Source organism: Manis pentadactyla, chromosome 6 (genome assembly GCF_030020395.1).
Source record: "Manis pentadactyla isolate mManPen7 chromosome 6, mManPen7.hap1, whole genome shotgun sequence".
Lineage (NCBI taxonomy): Eukaryota > Metazoa > Chordata > Mammalia > Pholidota > Manidae > Manis > Manis pentadactyla.
In genome coordinates this window covers 20746757-20769019 of record NC_080024.1, presented here as the reverse complement: position 1 = coordinate 20769019, position 22263 = coordinate 20746757, and the positions used below count along the sequence as shown (strand labels likewise).

Below are 22263 nucleotides of genomic sequence, written 5' to 3'. Positions count from 1 at the left end.
CTCACACCAGTAAGGATGGCTACCATCCAAAAGACAAACAACTACAAATGTTGGCGAGGTTGTGGAGAAAGGGGAACCCTCCTACACTGCTGGTGGGAATGTAAATTAGTTCAACCATTATGGAAAGCAGTATGGAGGTTCCTCAAAATGCTCAAAATAGAAATACCATTTGACCCAGGAATTCCACTTCTAGGAATTTACCCTAAGGATGCAGCACTCCAGTTTGAAAAAGACAGATGCACCCCTATGTTTATTGCTGGACTATTTACAATAGCCAAGATATGGAAGCAACCTAAATGTCCATCAGTAGATGAATGGATAAAGATGAATGGATAAAGAAGATGTGGTACATATACACAATGGAATATTACTCAGCCATAAGAAAAAAACAAATCCTACCATTCGCAACAACATGGATGAAGCCAGAGGGTATTATGCTCAGTGAAATAAGCCAGGCAGAGAAAGACAAGCACCAAATGATTTCACTCATATGTGGAGTATAAGAACAAAAGAAAACTGAGGGAACAAAACAGCAGCAGAAGCACAGAACCCAAGAATGGACTAATAGTTACCAAAGGGAAAGGGACTGGGGACGATGGGAGGGGAGGGAGGGATAAGGGCGGGAAGAAAAGAAAGGGGGCATTACGATTAGCAGGTATAGTGTGGGGGGGGGGCACGGGGAGGGCTGTGCAACACAGAGAAGACAAGTAGAGATTTTACAGCATCTTACTATGTTGAAGGACAGTGACTATGAACGGGGATGTGGGGGGGACTTGGTGAAGGGGGGAGCCTAGTAAACATAATGTCCTTCATGTAATTGTAGATTAATGATAAAAAAGTTTAAAAAAGAAAAAAGAAACTAACTTTCTTTTAAAAAGGTTAGCTAGCCTGTGGAGTCAAAACAACACGAACACAATCCAGGCTAAGTCATCCCAGCTTAACAATTTGGCAAGAAGTCAATTCATGTACAGCTTTAAACCATTTCTGCACCTGGCCTGAAGAGAATTTCCCAACTTGGAATTTCCAGTCCACGTACCTCATTTGTTGACACTTCAGCTGCATTCACATTGCACACTTACTGTCCTAATGTAATTAGCCCATATAGCATTTGTGCCCGTTTGTTTGTGCCATTCTTTTTCCTTACTATACTTTAAGCTGCATTTATTAATAATAAGGACTTTAAAAAATGTTTAATGTAAGCCAAGATTTCTACTGCTTCCATATATTTGCAGCTGGGCAGGGTACAAGTGAAGCTACAGTCAATCCAGAATCACTGCCATACGATATATTCCTATACCCAGTTCCTCTGACCTTTCTTTGTTCCAAGAAATTATTCCAATGACATGCAATGCTGCAGGATGGAGTCTGGTATCAGTTGTAGTAGTTACCTCAACACACTAGCTACACCCAGTAATATAGTGTAACTGGATTCCTAAATCGAAAGGTAGTCAGTCAAAAGGTAGCCAGTTTCTTGCCTGCCACAACTGAAAAGCGAGATGAAAAGTAATCATTTATCTTACCTGGTGAAACTGTAAGTTCTTCAGATTAAAAAAAGAAAGTATATATGGCAGAAGATGATAATACAGGCAGCCACATAACTATAAACTATGATAGCTATAAAATATAAACAGAATGAGAAAGAAAATAAATAGAGAACTACCAGTGGTGTCCATCCAGCATGGTCTTTAACATTTGGATCGCTTCCATTCTGTAAGAGGTATTCCACAGAAGGTATGTCGCCCTAGTAGGACAATGAAAAAATAAAAAGAAATAAAAAATAATCAATAGAAGAAGATATTGAGATTTTTGGATTTTTCAATAAGATCCTATCTTCATCAAGGCAAAACAAAACAAATCTTCTCTCTTATGCCTGTTGCTCATGAATTAAGAAACAATAAGCTATGTAATGTATGAATGGTACTAAGGAACCTAGTCATAAAGTCCCTGAATATTCAGTACAAAATCTCTATTAGCTACCCATATCAAATTTATTTCAAATCACTAAACAAAGGACACGAGCCAAAGATCACCTGATCATGATGAAGTTTCTTAAAGTGATCATTTTACTTGTGAAAAACATCCTTGTTGAGCACACATAAAAATGGTTTAAGTATTATCTAAAACAAAATTAAAGCTAAGAAAGCTGCTCAGAGAAACCAGTTACAACTGCCAAAAACTGTTGTCGGATGACTGGCAGTTATTCTATTTATACTTAATATACTAATTTAGTTTATATTCACCTTATTTGCTCAAAGAAGTTTCTCTAGTCAGAAGCAAGGTTTATTTTCTCCAAAAATAACTGACAGTGTTATGCTGAAAAAGGCTGAATAAATACAAGTTATATATGGCTGAAGTTACATATGACAGACAATGTTGTTTTAATTGTTTTGTGAAGCGCTTCGTTAGAGAGAAGGTAATCTCTCCCCTCCCATTCCCAGCCCCAATAGTCTTCTGAAATGGGATTTTTTTCCCTCTATTGGTTTAATAATGTAAATGTTACTAAGTCCACTTAAAAAGGTAACATTTTCTTTTATATGATTGTTTTGGATTACCTCTCAAATACATCAAATCTTAAGATGATAGCTTACTTTGTTTTCTAAAGTGAATGATTGAATAAATAAGTAAATCTATATACAACATAATGTTCCTAAATGAACAAAAAGACCTAAGATATTTAATGGATCTAAAAAATAAGTATTACTAATATTTCAAAATTGGAACATTTCCCCATAGTTCCTTAGGGGTACAATTCTCTACTTCTAGTACAAGTTAACATGTATTTAACAAATTTTGCTCTTTATTCAAGCCAGTTCCAAATGAGCTTTGGAACATCTGTCAAGATACAAATTTCAATTTCTTAAAACAATTCCATGAATACTGGGGCAGATGAAATGCCAGAATCACATGAATTCCTTTCAACATGAAAATATCCACAAAAAGTACACAAAGCATTAAACATGTCTCCATTCTAATTATATAAGGTAATCACAAAAACAGGTTAACCTAAAGAGGCTCACAGAATTACATAAACACAATTGTGGACTGGAAGAGCCACATGGAAGTCACACAGGAATAGAGTCACATAGGTATAGAAGTGATCATTTAGAGACTAAAAAAGCAGAAGCTCTTGTAAGGTTGCTAGACAGTGTGATATTTTTGTTTCATGTCACCGCTTATTATCAAAGATGTCTTCTGTTAACATTCCACTCCTAGACTTCCCCGAAATGTATGGCTGATTTGCAAACTGCTTTCTCATCCCTAGAACTTAAAAGTTTGTCATATTTTCGTCATTCTACTTATGTAAATTTAATGTCATGCACATAAATAAAATTATGATAATTAAATAGGGTCCACAATTACTGGGTAAACCTGAAGCAATATGACGTTTCCAGGAAATAAATTAACTTCTGCTTCTGATTTCTTTAAATTACTTTCTTCTCAGAATATTTTCTGAGCAATAAGCACTCACTTTTAGGCTCCTCACAACTAAAAAGAGTAACAGATTTTCTTAATCCACAGCAAGGAAAAAAAAAAATCATCTAAGGAAAAGTATTTACTAAGGCTTATAAGAAATATTAAATGGATTTGGCATTTTCTAATAATATCTTAAAGGCTGAAAATAAGGGAGCATGTGTGTCTCACTGAATTTACTATTGCTAACCTTTCATTCAAAGGAAAGATTCTTCACATATTTGTGCATGCTACAGCCATATAAATTAACTTTCCAAAAACACATGCACACAAAGCTTTTTCCTTATTATAAAGGTTACCTCTTCTAAAATACAATTAATAAGAATAAATATCTTTATAGAAATAATACAGGATATTTTAATTAAGTACAACATTGACAGTTTACCCCAAGTGATTAAGCTTTTCCATGTAAATGAACTGACCAGTATCTTAAACTTCTTCTTTTAGCAAATAGATGTCATTTAGGAAAAAATTTAGTCACCTGGACTGCAGCTCTAAAATACATTAAACACTCCTTGACTGCTTAGTCAGAGTTTAATGAAATAAAGTAAATTCATAGATGATTTTGACAATCTAGTCATCATGACTGTAAGTTTCTATTACTACAAAGGTGGTGGGTGACAGAGGGAAAATGGATACTGACTCCAAAAGGTGTTCTAGAAATTAAAATCCTGAAAATATCATAGATGCCAGTTTGCTTTTGAGTCTTCTGCTACTTTTTCAGGAAGCGAAGTATGAAGGATCTGTAATAGCATGACTTTACACACAATATAACATGACTGCCTTAATGTATAATGAATTACAAAGTCAACCCTGAAAGAGACTCCTCACAGGGGATTTCTCTCTACCCAGGAGATGCTCATCACATTTATTAAGTACATGCCTTGTGAGTTGCCTTCAAAATATTGTCTGTACCACAAATATATCACGGAATGCCAACTTCAAGTGATCTGTCCATTTCATAAAACATTTATGCTGTGGCATAAATTATGAGTAATTTTTACCACTTAAAGAATCTGTGCTAGAGAACTTTGGAAAGGTTTATTTTAGCACCTACAAATTCTCAGGCCAAGGTGACATAAGAGAATAACAAAAATTTTCTGCATGTCTAGAGAATGTTAAATACTAAGTTTATTATTATTATTAAATCAGAAGAAGAATGTGTTTATCTTAGTTCCCATTTAGGCATAACCCTTTCTCATAAAATCTTGAATTTATAACATGATGGCCTCAGTAACCTTTTAACTAGAGGTGACAAACATTTTTAAACAGAAACACAGTGAATAAAGAGAACCTAATGGATCTCAACTTTTTTTCTGGTTAAATGAGAATGTTCACAATCTCCCAGACACCATATTAATGAATATTCTGCTTGAAATTCCATAGGTGGTAATAAAATAAAAATATAAGTGAAGAGCTCAAGAATAATCCTGTGTACAGCTTGCATTCAAATGGTGTTGAATGTCCAGATCCTTGGTTGGCCTAGGAGCCCATGATTCTGAGGGGAAAAAAGAAATCTGACAATTGATAACACAGATAGTATCTACTGATAATACAATAGCTGTCTATGTTCAAGCAGCCTGAATATTTAGGCAGTCTGGGTATTTAATAAGAGTCTTCTATTGCCAAATGAGGTTATCAAGATAAAGAAGGTAACAGATGCCTTAAATTAACCAAAAAGTTCCATTTCTAGGTTTTTTCCTAAAGATATACCAGCCCGTATATGAAAGTTAGATTGTTTATAAAAGCAAAAGAATGTAAACAAACAGGCATCCATCAGTAAGAGACTAGTCAAGTAATGAAAATCCATAGAAAGGGATGCTGCTATAAAAATGTAGAGAAAGCTGGGTACTAATATGGAAAGCATTTGCTTTTATTTATAGAAAGAAATTCACAAAGGATATATAACTAAGTCAGAAAGGCAGTTAGCAGAAGGGCTTGTCAGCAATGGGATGGCTGGGGGAGAAAGGGAGTGAGGCTTTCCTCTATAAAATTCTTACTTTTTTAAAAACTGTTTTGTTTTTTCTTTTCTTTTTAATTTTTCTATTCTTTTTGAAATGTGAAGTTATTACTCATATTTTGAAATGAAATTTTCAATGAGGAATGTACTCCAGATAACCACAAAATCTGACTGAGGAGTCAGGTAACAAACAGAAAGCTAAATGCATATGAATGCCAAGACTGTCACTATAGAGAAGAAACCAACTCTGGGAATTGTGAAAAATACTTAATAAGGTAGGATGGGAAATGGATTTTGAAGTTTAGGTACAAAGGACCAGAAGGGAAAAGGGGAAGAATGCAGAGAAAAAGGTAGAGAAAAAGAACACGTGCCAAGTATTGGCAGCACTAAAAAGTGTACCTGAATAATTCATAAGGCTGTAGTTCAGTGTGACAAAAGAATGGGGTTCAGACCATAACTAATTGGAAAAATCTCATTTATTCAACAAAGACCAATCTGTTACATGCCAGGCAATGTTCTAGATACTGAAGATAACAAAATTCTTGCTCTCTTCTAAAGAGAGAGATAAGAAACAAAGAGATAATAACGTCAAGAAATACTAACAGGGAAAAAAACGGAACAAGCTAAAGGTACGGCAAAGCCTGCTACTGCAGTAAGTCAGGAAGAGTCTCGGAAGAGGGGCATTCGGGTAGAAGCCTGAAGAGGGGGGTCACATCAGGCCTGCAGGCCATGAGGAGGTCATGTGGATTTTTTTTGAAGTGGGCCAGGGAGTTACTGATATGACAAATTCTGACTTAGGTCAGATCACTCTGGCTGTCATACAGATGAGAACAGAGGAAATACGAAGAAGAGGCAGAGCAAGAAACTAGGAAGCTGCTTCAGTGGTGTGGTAGGAATACAACTCCCAAAAATGTCTGTGTCCTAAACCCCAGAATTTGTGAATGTTACTTTAACGTGACAAAAGGGACTTTGCAATGTGATTAAGGGAACTTAGATGGTCTCAATCTAATCACCTGAGTCTTTAAGAGCAGTAAGCCCTCCCGGGCTAGGTCAGAAAGATGGGATGAAGGATTCCACCTGTGGTTGCTGGCTTTTAAGACAGAGAGGCCTTCAGATGAAAGCTGATAAGAAACAGCATCTCAGTCCTACAACTACAAGGAGCTATGCAGTTTCTTCCAACAACCCAAATAAAAAGTTCTCCCTTAGAGCCTCCTGACGGTAACACGGCTGACACACTTGACTAGTCTGCTGGAACCCAAACCAGCCTTCTGACCCACAGAAGTATAAGAAAATTAATTTACATTGTTTTAGGTCACTAAATTTGTGGCTACTAAGCTACTGATTTATTATGACAGCAACTGGCAACACAAGCGGTAAGGGCAAGCAAAGACAAGGAGCCTCCACTAGGGTGGTAACTGCAAAGAAAGGTTATGACTAACAAAGATGCCCACGGGTAGGTTTGGGGCAAGATGTTAAAGAATTTCATTACTAATGTTATCAAGTTCAGACGTAATTCTGTAATGCCATAACCGCAGCAAGGGAGGCTAACTAGTCCCAGAGGACAGTCAAACTCCTATGGGGTTCTCTGCTCTCAGCACATAGCCCAGAATGCACACTGCAACCATGCACTCTTCAATCCAAAGGGACCATGGGCGTGGAAAACTGCACATCTACCAAAACACTTATGGGAAAAACAGCTACAACAACAAAAATCTAACTTAGACAACCAAAAAAACCCTACTTCCCTTATTTGGTTTGACTGCCTGAAAAGGTATAGAATCTACCCTCACTATTCAGCTGCAGTCACTCTTTCCGCTTTCCCTGCTCCTCGTTACACTTTTAGTAGTTTTAACTTTAGAGCCACCTTAAATCCTTTTCTGAAGTAGGTGGGTACAAAACATAAGTTAAGACGGCAGAATTATAGTATTTGGTTGTCTAATACACACAGGTTATTCATTCCAGCTGCAAGTGAAAAAATCAGGGTAGAAAACGAAATGAATACTATTTATAAAAAGACAAACATACTGACAAATCCATTCATTTTTTTTCCCAAATATTTGTTCTATTACAATCAAACTGGGTGGGGGGGTATACATTCAACTCATAACCAATTTTTAAAAGAGAACAATATTCTTAAATAGTGATTTTAAACACAATAGCAATCACTTAGCTCTTCTTAAATGTACTGTATCAGAATCTGCCAACAGGTAACAATAATAGTGTTTGATAAGTTCAAGAGAATCAAAATGAATACTCTAAGACACTTTGCAGGTAAACTGACAACTAACAAGATTTGTATAAAGCAATATTCAATGGAGAAAATTCACAAGACAGCATTATGCCACCATTTTTTTTTCTCTTAAAATACTACTGTGGCTTTTTTCCTTGCCCTTAGCCAAGAGTAGGCAAACTGCGGCCTGTGGGCCAGACACCTGTTTTTGTATGCAAAGTTTTATTGGTGTATGTATTCTCTATGGCTGCTTTTGCACTAGACAGCAGAGTTAAATAGTTGTAGAAAACAAATGACCTGCAAAGCTGAAAATATTTAATTGCCCCTTTAAGAGTTTGCCAAACCATGGCCTAGACTCTAGGTCCTAGACATCCTCACAATAAAGATAAATTATTCTTAAAATTCTCTACCAATGTAAGCAGATGCTTGCCTGGTGATCTGAAAATAATTATCAGAAAGCAAAATGTAGAAACTTAAGCAGCCTACATTCTTATGTATAAGTTCTTATGTATGCAGTCAGAAAAATGAACAAAAAATAATTATTGTGTCTATGAAGTATAATTAACACTGTTACTGTAACAGCTTATGTGCATATATATTATGCATATATACATACATACATAAAATACAAAGAGGACAAAAAATATACTTTGATTTTTTAAGTCGTTTTGCAAAAATCAAACTAAAATGTAACCAGAGCAAACCTGAAAATTCAAATTGTTCAAAAGATACATAATACCTAGCATGTAGTTAGTCACGTTCCAGCTTCTCCCCTCACTGGCATCAGAGAGTATTCTATATTCATCATTTACTGGAAGATAAAGTTAAAGAATAAAATAAAACACTAACTGTTGGGAAACTCATTTTTGTTTCCCTTTCTCCACACAAAAATATAGGAATCTCTGGACTCAATTTCTACACCATGCTCTTCCCAGATGTTTCATGTTGCTCGCCAGCCTTATGTTTGCAAGCCTCCAAAGGGTTCCTTCCAGACCTCCCAGAGTTCTCTATCCATACAAAGGAACCAAGGATTTTCCAGTGAATTTTACAGAAAGATCATAAAAGCCATCCTAATTTAGCACTAAGCCCTCTGATGTTGTATCTTCCTAACACATGTATGAAATCACAGATCAAAGTCTGTGAGTTCCAAATCATAGGAGGGTTTCCAAAAAACTAACACTGTCATACCCCAGGCGTTGAGGAAATAAAGAGAATCAGCTTCAATGAACAGGCCAGTAAAAAGAATGGCTGGCTGTGGAGCACAGAGAAGCTCCTTTGTGGTGAACCAGAAGGGCCACCTGACCATCAAATTTCCAGGTCATTGGAAAAATGTACATACCACATATTTCAACCTTTCTAATTCTAACAGTGTCCACTAGGAGTATCAAACATAGCTTGTTTCCTCTCACATTGTCCCTGGCTTTTTTGCTAGGTAAAGCATGTTGCCAGCAGTAACTTGATAATTGTCTGTGTTCAAAAAGCATGATAAGAATAGGTAAACAAAACAGCAAAAATCTGGACAAAACCATTATGGAATAGATGAGTGAAAGCACTTGGCAAAGTAGAGGCTGAAATATTGAACTACTGGTTTTCTCCTTTAAGATGATGCCCCTCAGGCCCAGGGGTCACTGCTCTGAGGTGAGAATGTAGGACCCATGAATTTTGCTTCTCTGGTTCAAAGGAAGTATCACATCTGGTGGGTTAATTATCCTAGTAATCTCATGCCATTGTTCACAAACCCCAAAGAAAATGTTTTATAGTCTCATCCAAAACCATAGTTCAGAATAAGCACCCTACCTTAATGGAAGCAATATGCAGCAGAGTCTCTCCTCTATGATTTCTTTTCACACCCCTGAGGCTACTGGGGAAAAGCTTCACTGCTGAAGGACTAGACATCATTCGTCTGTAACTTGGACTATTCAGTGTAGAAGGTGGTATACCTGGTGAAAGGCTAATGGATTCATCTGATATATTACTGTTTCTCCTCCTTAATGTGTCACCAACTTTAAGTTTGCTTGAAAGTGATGAAGAACAGCCAGGCAGTGCTATGTTTTCTGAGAGCACTGTTTGCTTAACAAAATTTCCACTGGTGCTGGGAGAGACGCTTCTACGTCTCTTAGAAATGGGACTGGAAAGTCTGATGTGACGTCCACATTTTCCATTATGACCTAGTGGCAAGGATTTCTTAGATGTAAGATCATTTTCACAGATATTCTTCTTAGGAGTCACTACTTCATTCCTGCTTTCAATCTCTGGAGACTGTATTTCCTCGGCCAATGGTAAAGAAACCTCAGTTAAGTGTCCAAAACATTCAGATTCTGTTACAGAGCCACTTGCTAGTAAGTCTATTTCACCATTTATCTGAGAAGTAGCAATAACAGACGGTTGGCTACAGAAAGATACTAACTTTTCTTTAAGTTCCTCTTTGGAGTCAAGTTCACCATCTTTTCTTTCTGCCTCTACATTCCATTTCTGGTTAATTTCAGCTAAAGTTTTCTTTTTTTGCTTTTTTCTAGATCTGGTAGACTTTTTAGCCCTCTTAGAAACATCTGCTGGAGGACTTGTAGAAATAAATTCATAGACTGAGGCCTGCTGAGCATTTTCATCATTTGTCATTTGAGGCTGGGTTTTCACTGTGACTTTACTCACAACATATCTGATCTTCTTACTTTGAGGACTAAACCACATTTTTATTGAATTCTTCTTATCTGCATCACTAAATAAACTTTTCCTAGTTGTATCTTCTTTCAAATCTGATAGAAAAAAAGAAAATAAATCTGTTATATGAACTTAATCTCTCCCATCTTTCAGCTCTCAAAGAATTTTTATAGTTTCCCTAAGGTGTACCACCTTTTTATTTGTGTACCTTATGCTCCCCTCCTAGACTATGAACTCCCTGAGTGCAGATACTCACGCAACAAATATTTACAGAATCCTACTTTATTCTAGACCATTCTATGGGCTAGAGATATAGCAGAAAACAAAACCTGCAATTTACATATTCCACCACGGATAGACAGAATATAAAAATAAATAAGTAAAGCATACAGTATGCTAGTGGTGGAAGAGCCATGGAGAAAAGATATACTAAATACGTCGGCAGATACACAGGCAGGCAGATACAGAATTTAATAGGCAGTGATCAATAAAACTTGAAACTTATTGACTGATGCTTAATTTTAAAAAAAAGACTTCTGAAAACCAATCACAACAATTCACTATATTAACAAACTAAAGAGAAAACAATGTGATTTTCTCAACAGAGATGGAAAAAAATTTTGACAAAATCCAACATCCATTCATTATTTTAAAGATTAAGCGAATTAGGAATAGAAGGGAACTTCTTCAACATGATAAAGGGCATCTATAAAAATTTATCCAGCCAGTGTCATGCTTAATGGTGAAAGACTGGAGCTACTATCTTATTTCTATTATCAAAACCAAGGCAATGATGTCTGCTCTCACCATTCTTATTCAATATTCAACATCATACTGAAAGTCCTAGACAGCATACCAAGGTAAGAAAAAGATACAAAGGCACACAGACTGTAAGGGAAGTTATTAAACCATTATCTATTCACAGTTGACTTAATTGATTATATAGAATATCCCAAAGACACTTTTTAAAAAATTAATAAAAGAGGTGACTTTAGCAAGGTCATAGAATATAAGACTGACATATGAAGTTCAGCTTCACCTATATTTCTACATACTAATAATGAACAAATGTGAAATGAAATTCTTTTAAAATTTGGTACCATTTATAACAGTACTGACCCAAAATAAAATACTTAATCACATATCTAACAAAATGTGTACAAGTTCTGTTTGCTGAAAATTACAAAATATTTATGAAAGAAATCATGGAAAGGCATACCATATTCATGAACTGGAAGACTTGATATTCTTAAATTGTCCATATTCTCCCCAATAGATCTACACACTATAACATAATCCCAGTGAAAACTCCAGGAGGCTTTTTTGTTAAAAATAGACAAGCTAATACTAAAATGTACATGGAAACAGAAGGAACTACAATATGAAAAAAGCAAAAAAGACCTAGAATAGCCAACATGGTACTGAAGAACAAAGCTGAGGATTCACACTACCTGATTTCAACTTACTTCAAGTAAAATGAATCTAGGTTAATTAAATAGTTACAACTCTGTGAGTACCATCTAATACAACCTCAAACTATGTAAACCAAAAGCTCATGAGAATAAATGAACTTTAACTATACACTCAAATATACACCTGAGCATAAGAAGCCAAACACAAAAGAGTACATAAAAATAGCTAAAACTAATCTAATATATAAGTTCAGAACAGTGATTATCCCTATGGAGAAAGGAGGCAGTGACTGGAAAGGGGCTACAAGAGGGGTTTCCAGACTGTTTCTTCTTCTACTGGGTGAGTTCAGTTTATGAAAATTCACTAAGCTATACACTTATTATGATGTGCACATTATACTTCTAAAGGAAGTTTTTCAAAAAATATGTATTTATCATCAAGAATTAAAACACAAAGATTCAGAAGGGTTTAAAAAACTAAAGAATCACTGTCCCTAAGTAGACAAGGTGTCCCATTTTATGAGTGAGTACTCTTTTGTACAAACAACGTGGTCCTTTAGCTAAGGTCACAAGGCCTTTCTGAGGAGCTCATCTTTGAGTTGAGAGCTAAATGACAAAGGGAAGCAGCCATGTAAATATCTAAGAAAGTGGTTCCCAAGTAGAAGAGAAAGCATAAAGGTCCCAAATGGGAACGAGTTTGGCATATTCAAGGGATAGAAAGCCAGTGTGTTGGGAGCTTGGCCAAGGAGCAGAGTATGGAGGGCAGTGAAGTCAGACAGGTAAGCAGAAGCATTCTGTAAAGAGCTCAGTCTAAGGATTTGTTGAAAGTACTCCTCATTCCACCAACCTCTTAAGTGGAAGGGCTTGGGAGTTCTATCTGCAGTCACTCCCTTGGCAATTATATATATATAAAATACATATATATATATATCCAATATCCAACTGCTTCCTTAACAATTCTTACCTTCCATGTCTACTCCAACAAGTATCTCACAATGAATGTGACTAAAACTGAGCTCCTGATCCACATCCTCCCAAACCGGCTCCTCCTTCAGTTTTTTCCCATCTCAGTAAATGGCACATTCATCAGTCCAGATGCTTAAGACAAAAACTTGAGTCAAACTTGCCTCTGCTCTCCCTCTCATAGCCCATATGGAAAATACACCCCAAATCTGTCTACTTCTTCCTATCTCTACTCCTGCCACCAGGGTGTAAGACACTAACATCTCTCACTAGATTATCACAGCAATCCCCTAAATGTCTTCCTGCTTACAATCCTTTGCATTTCTCCATAAGCCTACTCTCAATACAGCAACCAGGAATCCTTTTAAAATTAGTCAGATTATGCCACTAAAAACCTTCCAGACTTCTAATATGACTCCAGACAAAAACCACAATCATAGCAGTTGTCTGCAAGCCAGAAACAACCTTGCTGATCTCATCTCCTGTTCTCCCTCACCCACCATTCCAGCCACCGGGCCTCCTTATTCCTCACATACACCGAGCCAGCTCTGCCTCAGAGACTTCACATTCGCTCATCCTTTGCCTGGAGAACTTTTCCCCAAATACCTGCATGGCTCACACTCTCACCAACTTTAGGTTCCTGCTCAAATGTCACCTTTTTGCAACTCCATTCCTGACACTCCATTTGAAACTTACAAACCATCATCTCCTACTTGTTTTTACTTATTTTTTTTCCTCATCTGTCTCTGCCCATCAAGATAAAAGCTCTATGAAGACAGTTTTATGTCTCTACCCTGCCATATCCCCAGTGCTTACTAAGTGGCCGGCACATAGTAGAGGCTCAATTAATATTTGCTGAATGAATGGGTTCTTATAGTTCAGGTAAAGCAAGCTAGATCTCACACAGACTCAATTCAGGAAATGGAAATGTTTTATGCTTTAGAATGGTCATTCTGGCTGCAATGTGGAAATGGAAGTGGAACTTCTAGATTCTAAAGAAAAGAGGGGACATAGTGACCAACTGTGTAGCTATCATCAAAGAGAAAGATCATAGTGGCTTTAACAAGCATTGTAGCAGCAGAAATGGTAAAAAGTACTAGACACAAAATCTAAAGGACTACAAATTAACTAAACCAAGAGGCAGGGGAGAGACTGAAATGTTTCAAGGCCCACTAGTAGGAGGGCATATCATGTATTTAAGGAACTAAAAGACAGCCAGTATACCACCTTGCAGAGACCAAGAAGGAAAGTGGTGTAAAGGTGAGACTATAAAAATAGGCACTAGACAGACTATGCAAATTCTTGCTGAGAATGTTAAAGACTTCAATGCCTATGCTAAGAACAATGGAAAACCAATAAAATGTTTTATTATATAAGGTAAGTGGCATGACTACATCTGTTTTTAGATTACTCTAGGCTAGAATATGAGAGAAAAGATTGGAAAAAGGCAAGAGTGGATGTAAGAATAATGTTAAGAAGGCAAAATAGGTGTGTAGGTACAAGATAAAAGACTGGGGAGGTGGTAGCAGAAAAAGAAAGTAGCAGAATTATTTGAAAAATATTTAGGAGATAAAATTTATAGGTTTTGGTGATGAGATGAATATAAGAAGGAGGTAATGAAACTGATTCACATCTTTCTGGCTTAAATCACTGACTGCACCTAGAAGAGAACAGTGATGTAAGAGACAATCTGCCAGGCATCCTCAGCATCCCTGACATTCTTGAAGGGTATACCAAGAAGGCAAAGCCCTGGCTGCTCTTCACCCAGGCCACTGCTCAGGACTATGTTTACAAGGAACTCTGAGGGATGTGGCAGTGTCTCTCCATCGGAAAAAAAAAGGCCTATTTCTACTTACTACAAAAAGTCAATTCCCCAAGCTCAGAGTTTGTTTCCTATATCAACCCACTGTGTGTGCAGGAATCCATGATGGGTCCTTTGTCAATTATAATCAAAGACACAAAACAGTTAAATAAAACTTAGCAAATGAAATTCAGGAATTTCAAAGGTGATATAAAATGTTTGCAAATTTTAAATGAAAATAACTTTTTCACAAAGCAATTTACCTCTACTAATCTATCTTAAAAATACAGTTGACCCCTGAACAACAATGGGTTTAAACAGTGCGGGTCCTCTTATAGGCAGGCTTTTTTCCATAACCATACTGGAAAATATTCTGGAGATCTCCGACAATTTGAAGAAAACTTGTCAACTGTGTAGCCTAGAAATACTGAAAAAAATTAAGAAGTTATATATGTCAAGAATGCAAGAACATACATGTAGGTTGTAGTGTAATCATTTACTACCATAAAATCAACAGTAGGTTACTGGTAGTTAAGTTATTGGGGAATCAAAAGTTAAACTGATGTTGTCAACCGCATGTGATGGGGTGGAAGGGGTGACCCCTGTGTTGTTCAAGGGTCAACTGTACAAAAAATATTCATGCATGTGCCTACAAAAATGGAGGTATAAGAATGTTAATCACTTCAATATTTGTAATACCATAAGTTAGGGAAAAGTGTTCATCAATTGGGGATCAGTTAATTACAGAACATTTATCTCACAAAATGTTAAGTAGTTATTATATATATCAACTAACACGCAAAGATCTTCAAGACACTTTTACAATTAGCACAATCTCATTTATGTTTTAAAAATTATCTTGTGTTTATGTACAAATATTTTCATAAATTCATAAAAAAATGGTAAATGACAGAAACAGTACCTCTGAGAAAGGATTTTGTGTTTTTCAGTTGAGGTAAAGGGGTAAAGGGAGACTGCTACATTTTACTCTACATACTTTTATACTGCTTCATCAGTTGATAAAGAACATTCTTTCTTTATTTCCTATTCCAATGTGTGTACATGTATGGGAGGGGGTCTTCACACACATTAACACCAATCAATTCTCAAACACTAGCAGGGTGTCAGTGTACTCAATTCTGATGCTATCTGCCCAGAGACAGCACCAGACTCTCCAGATTAAGGGCCCCAGTCCTACAACACTGCCCTCCACCCCCGACTCCAGATGCCAGCAGCAAGCCCCAGGCAGTCACCTGTGCTTCTGACCTACCAGCTACAGATTGGAGGTTCCCATGACCTCTCCCTTAGGTTCAATTAATTTGCTAGAGCAGCTCACAGAACTTAGGAAAACACTTATGTTTACCAGTTTAATAAAGATACAGAAAAGCATACAAATTAACAGCCAGATGAAGAGATACATAGGGGAAGGTCCCAAATAAAGGAGTGTGTATCCTCAAGAAGCTTGGGGCCTGGCTCAGTGGCCCTTGAACGCGTCCCGTTTCCCCAAGCCTAGAAGCTCTTCCCACCGGAGAAGCAGGAACCAGAGCCCTATAAACTCTTTGCAGGTGTTTTTAGCATAGTGGATTTGAGGGCTTCACTGCATAGTCACAATTGAGTAAATTATTGGCCATTGGCTGATTCAGCCTCCAGCCCCTGCCCGTGGGTGGGGGCCAAAAGTCTCATTAACATGACAAGACACCCGTTTCACCTTCAAGACTGCAGTGTTTTGAGGAACTGTGGATGAAGACCAAATATACCTTGGAAACCAAATAATGTACTTCTTATGACTCACTATGTTGCAAACCCATTCATTTTTCTTTAAAAAATATCCTCTTAAAATTCTCTCCTCCCACCTCATACAGATGTGGTTGGCCCAGCAGAGTGGTAAGCATATAAACAGTGCTTAGAAAATACTGATAAATTAAACTATTTGATACCCTCTCTTAAGTCTCGGCAAGTATTTACACAAGGGAGGTTAGAATTCATTTTAAGAGCTGGAAGAAAACTTGAGTATCACGCATCCAATTCTCTCATTTTCAAGGTGAGGAATTACAGTTAAAAAGAAAGGAGGAGGAGGGAATCTAAACTCCCAATCCAGTGCTTTTCTCTCCACACAAACTGGATTATCAAGAAGACCATTTCAGGTACAAAGAAGAACACGGGAAAGGCAAGGAGACTGGAAAAACCACCAAACCATTTGACAGGCTTAACAATGACTAACAATTTTATACTGTCTGATACTCATTCTACAAATAAACAAAGATTTAATAATCTCCTGTGACCAGCTAGGACAGTGCATATGTGTTTCATTTACCTCTTTTAAAAAAAGAAAGAAAAAGGTAACTACCTGAATTCTGTTTTTCTGCTGAAAGGTCATCCTTATTCAAGCTGAAGAGAGCTCTGTATAAAAGTTTTCTTACAGAATTCCAAAGAAAAATTTTAATGAACTGAATGCTAAATCTAGGTTACTTTTAAGAAGAAAACCAATGGCATCTTACTCCTAAGGACTGGTAACACCCACTGTGTAGGAAATAAACGAATCTGATGTTACTAAGGTGTTATATAAAACTGTCAAGTGCATTTATCCCTGAGAAGTTTTAATACTTAGGAGATACAACATAACTTTAATTTCACTTTCCTTATTGTTTCTGGGAATAAATTTCTTTTCAACATTCTCAGGTCTTAAAATATTAGAAAGAGAAAAGGAAGTTATGAAATACTATTTTTTAATTCCTTTTAGATACTATTCTTACAGACACTTAATTATTTTTCATTTTAAAATTAATATGCCAGAGGAAAAGTAAACTGACATCTCAAATTTTCTCTAAAGTTCAAGAGCAATTCTTCTGTCTATTCTTCTTTCTCTTCATACTGCTTGAGTATAAAGTCCTATCTTTATAAACAGCTCCACCAAGTAAAAGCATTTAAACAGCTAGGAAAAACTTTTTAAATAGTGGATTTTGAAAAACAAACAATTAGAATTTAACTTTAGGAATTTCAGAGATATGATCTCCGCCAAGCAAAGCGGTCAAACTCCAGTCCAGTCCAAAAGAAGCCATGCCTTCCTCCTGGCGGAAATGGAAGCGTCACACTGGGAAGACAGTAACATGATGAACCCTGCTGAACGCAGGACGTGTGTCTGCTTAAGAGCAGACCTTCTGACACCCTTCTCATGTCCCAGCTGAATAGCATGGTTCAGTGTTACTAGGACGGAATCTTGGGTATCAGTCAGAATGAGGTATCCATTCATCCAGAGACTTTATGTCTAAATTCAAAAGGGCCTTTTCTCTGCAGTGATAAATAGATTTCAAAATCAAGTCATTTCTGGTATAATCTCAAGTGTAGAAGAAAGATCAAGATGAAATGTTACCAGGATTACATTTAAGAAAGACTCAGGATTATGAAGACTTAAAGGTTAATTCTCTGAGTCTCTAAAAACTTGCATTTGCTTTTTAAATTCATTTTAAACACAGATTATTACATTTTCAATTAAAAGCAAGTCAAATTCTAAAGTTCTCAATGCTAATAAAACTTAAAAAATTCATACAAAAACTTATACAAAAGCCTTAAAGGAAAATTAACGCTTGCAGTTAGTATTAACATGCAGTTAGTATTAACATATTTGACAAAAAAAACAAAAATCTAAAATTTAAGGCAACAAATTTCCCACTCTGGTGTATATGTACAATTTCTTAACTTACAAAAGAGTAAGTGAAGAGATCATAAATCCATGTGATTTACAAGTACACAGTAATTTCACTAACAATCCAGTAATAATAAATTTACTCAAAAAGATTTGAATTACATATCTTGTCTTAACTAAGCAAGGACCACAACAGCAAAATAATAAATTTACCCAAAAAGATTTGAATTACATATCTTGTCTTAACGAAGCAAGGACCACAACAGCAGACATGATTATAAATTCTGGATTTTATGCAGCGTATCTAAGTTACGACTGTAAAAAGCAAAAACACCACCACTGATGGGACATAAATCACACTATTAACAGCTGCAACAGTTTTAAGAGTAACTGCTTCTAAGCATGATAAATTACCATATTCATTTCACAAAGAAAAATATTGGTCCTTCCACCCAGTAAAATTTCTTAAGGATGACATTTAAAAGAATCCTACTCTCTGAATTTGGGTATTTCTGTGTACACCACAAAATATCGAGGAACAGAGATGCACATCTTGCTAAGGAGCTGCCTAGCCAAGTTTTTTCTTAAAGTTTAATAATAAACTATGGAAAAGGAAGGCAATTAGAAAATGTGATTTAGCCGTCATTAATCTACATCAAAGGATTATAATGATGTACATTGTGTGCCTTTCAAATTATTCTCTAAGTTTCACAGAAGTTGAAAAATCTCTTTGACAAACTAGTCACTTATTAAAAATCAAAGGAAAGTACTTTGCTACCATCTGTGCAACATTAACGCCTGCACTGAAGAATGATTATTTTGTAAGTTAAGAAGTATTCAGTTCTATTAAAAAAAAAAACAGCAACACAGCTATTCAAATGTTCATCTATTATAAAAAAAGTCATAACATACATGAAACACTATGTAATTCACTAGAACATCACGAGCATCTCCCCGCAAATCAGAAAGCAGAAAAGGAAATTGTGATCCAATGAAAGCATAATCAGAGTATATTTTAATGTCACCAACACCAACAAATGCTTCACAGAACCTGACCAGCACCTGCAAGGTCTGATTTAATATTGTAGGGGCAAAAGAAAATAAAAACTTTTAAATTTAACTACATTAGTAGAAAGTAGATTATGTTATAAAGAATAAGGCAAAATTATCCATAAATGGTTGTCAGAAAAATTTGTGATAGCCAATCTCTTCTCTTTAAAGTACACTGAAACAGAAAAATCTAGTCAAGCATTTAGAAGCTCATTTTTTAAAATGTTACTAAAAATCAGGCTTCTTTATCTCCGGTATACTGTATACTATGTCCCATGATTTGACAAATTCTTCCTAATTACCCACCTAAACTACAGTAATTATATGTTTTATAGTAAATGCATGCAGCAAGGTTCATTTGGAAGATAAATTGTTAATACAGGGTTCTTTAAAAAAGAGAGAGAGAAAATGTGGGAGATGTCCAATCATTCCACTTAATTCATCATCTTGAACACTTGACCATTTAAGAGAATCATATGATTTTGAAGCTTGATCTTAGGGAGCACTTAATCTAATACCCTTATTGTTTTTCAATTTCCTCATTATAAAGAGGATCAACCATTAACTATTATTAACTAATAATCCCCAATTATTAGTTCCCTTTACCCATAAGTTTACCTTATACCACTTCAGTTTTCTGAGTACTTGGTAGATAATAAAGTCATATAAAAGTACTGCATAAAATATACTCAATAGATTAACTTTAAAGAAACAAAGGGAAATAATCTCCAAAAAAGTCAAATGCCCTTTAAGACTGGTTTGTTTTAGGGGCCTTGGGAAGAAGAGTTGATGAAAATACAACTTACAACAAACAGAAAAATCTTTGCATCATCAAAAACTGAGGACCCTAGATACCTTGGGTCCTCAATTTCCTCACATGCAGAATAAAGGGACTAAAAATGACCTCACAGCTCCGAAAATTCTGATTATATGTTATCCAAACTGAAATTTCAATTCATGTGACAAGTACTTTTGAAGCCAGCACTGCTAAAATCTAGTAAGGACTAAAGTAATTATTACTCATTATGATAAGGCCATGTTTATAAAATGGCCCTCAGAAAATAAATCACCATAATTCTCTCCCCAAACTCCACATCTACTCTTATGAGAAAATGGCACTGTAAAAGGCTTCAGGTCCCACCCAAAAATTTGTTTTAAACTCAGTAATTTTCCTAAATATAATGATGAAATATCAAGGTCTCCATAGTCACAGTTCACAAAATATGAAAAACATACTGGTAATTCAAATATCACTAACCACAGTAAAATTTCTTGAGTGTTAATCTATCTTATTCTTCCTTGCACCCCATGAGACCCAGTAACCAAGTACACCATAACTGACTACCTATCAAGGGTTACCCTACCCACTTTCATCACCATTAAAAATATCACATTACTCATGTACTGAAGCCCTTCCCTCCCAACAATACTTTGGAACGTGCCCTTATTTGGAAACAGGATCATTACAGATATAACGAGATTCTAATGCAGTATGACTGGTTATCTTTAAAAAAGGTGAAATCTGACACAAACATGCATACAGGGAGGAAACCATGTGGAAATGAAGACCACCAATACAAGCCAAGGAGAGAGGCCTGGAACACATCTTTCCCTCACAGACCTGGAAGGACCTTACCAACACCTTAATCTTGGCCTTCCAGCCTCCAAAATTGTGAGACACTAAGTTTCTGTTGCTTAAGTCAGGTAGTTTATGATACCTCATTACAGGAGTCCTAGCAAGCTAGTATATTACTTACTATACAGCAACTAGAGAAGAAACAATCAAACAAAAACATCATGACAGACACAAATTTCAGAGTAGCATCCCAAATTCCCTATGTGGGCAACAATCCTAACAGACCACATATCTTTAAAAATCTGATGAAATCTACTTTCACACAGACATGAACATTTTTTACACTGTATATTTAACCTAAGAGGATCTCTTATCCTCCCTCTGCACCCACAACACTCCCAAAGATGTGTGGACTCTCACTTAAGGACTCTTGCTTTCATCAGTGATATCTATATCTGCATGTGTGTGGGAGGGACAAGATCATACACTAATCTTTACATAGCACTGTCTCTGAATAATAAGAAAAATAGTACAGAAGAATTAATAATAAAACTTTTCCTCACAGTGCCCTTGACAAGCATACAACATATTATTTTTTCAAAAAGGCACCTACTTTTAAAATGTGTATGTTTGTGTAATTATATCTGTAAATAAGTAAAACTTTATCACCATAGCATATTTTATCATACAAGAAAGGAGTCTAATACAATAATCAGATAACTAGATAGAAAACTTTTCCTAGGTAGACTATGATTAAAATTATTTTTCTTAAAAATATGGACCTGCTCAATAAGACTCTAGGTATTTGCCTTGTTTCCTTATTATGGCCCATCCACTTTACCTTCAGTACTTGACAGTAACACATCATGTCAGATATCTAAAATCAAAAGGTTTAAAAACAAAAATCCACCCATTTACTCTGAGTGTTACCCATCATTCAGAGCATCCTGAAAGTCAAGAGAAGTTTCTCCTATAAACACAACCTAATATGGCATGATCTGGTCAATAAAAAGACAATCCAATACCTAATTATGAAGATTCAAACACTTAACTTTCTTTCCATAGCTAATAAGTTCTCAACAGAAAGCACATAGGGAAAATATAAAGTTAACAGAGTCAAAGAATTTAAAAACATTAACCCACATTTAAATAGAAAATATTAGATTTTTACTTTTTAAATATGTGTTCATCTAATTAATTAAATCTAGAATGATCCATGGAAGGTTATATTCTATTTTGCAAGTGTATTTATGTGAGTTAAAGAACAAAACCACTATTGCATACATATTATACAAAAATTATCATGACTGTACAAAGCAGGAAGTAAGGGTGATAAACAAGCCTCTGGATTGACAATCTGAAGAAACTGAATCTATTTCTCCCGCTTCTGGTACTAGTTACATGTGTGACTTTAGGCAACCACGTAAGCTCTCTGAAGCTTGGTTTCTCATTTATTTAAAAAAAGGGAGTCAGACTTCATTATCTCTAGGCATCTGTCA

At 35.9% G+C, this 22263-nt stretch overlaps 1 protein-coding gene across 2 annotated transcripts in view; it reads right to left on the bottom strand.

The window, feature by feature from the left end:
* Window positions 1-22263, bottom strand: part of BARD1 (BRCA1 associated RING domain 1) — a 74425-nt gene that overhangs the window by 34865 nt on the left and 17297 nt on the right. Inside the window, exons 4-5 of one of the 2 annotated variants that reach the window (XM_036916369.2) lie at window positions 9459-10414; window positions 1661-1741 (exon numbers count right to left, since the gene is read on the bottom strand). In XM_036916369.2, coding sequence (XP_036772264.2) covers window positions 1661-1741; window positions 9459-10414 — 1037 coding nt within the window. The remainder of the gene's footprint in view (window positions 1-1660; window positions 1742-9458; window positions 10415-22263) is intronic. The other variant, XM_057503576.1, reaches the window with a different exon arrangement.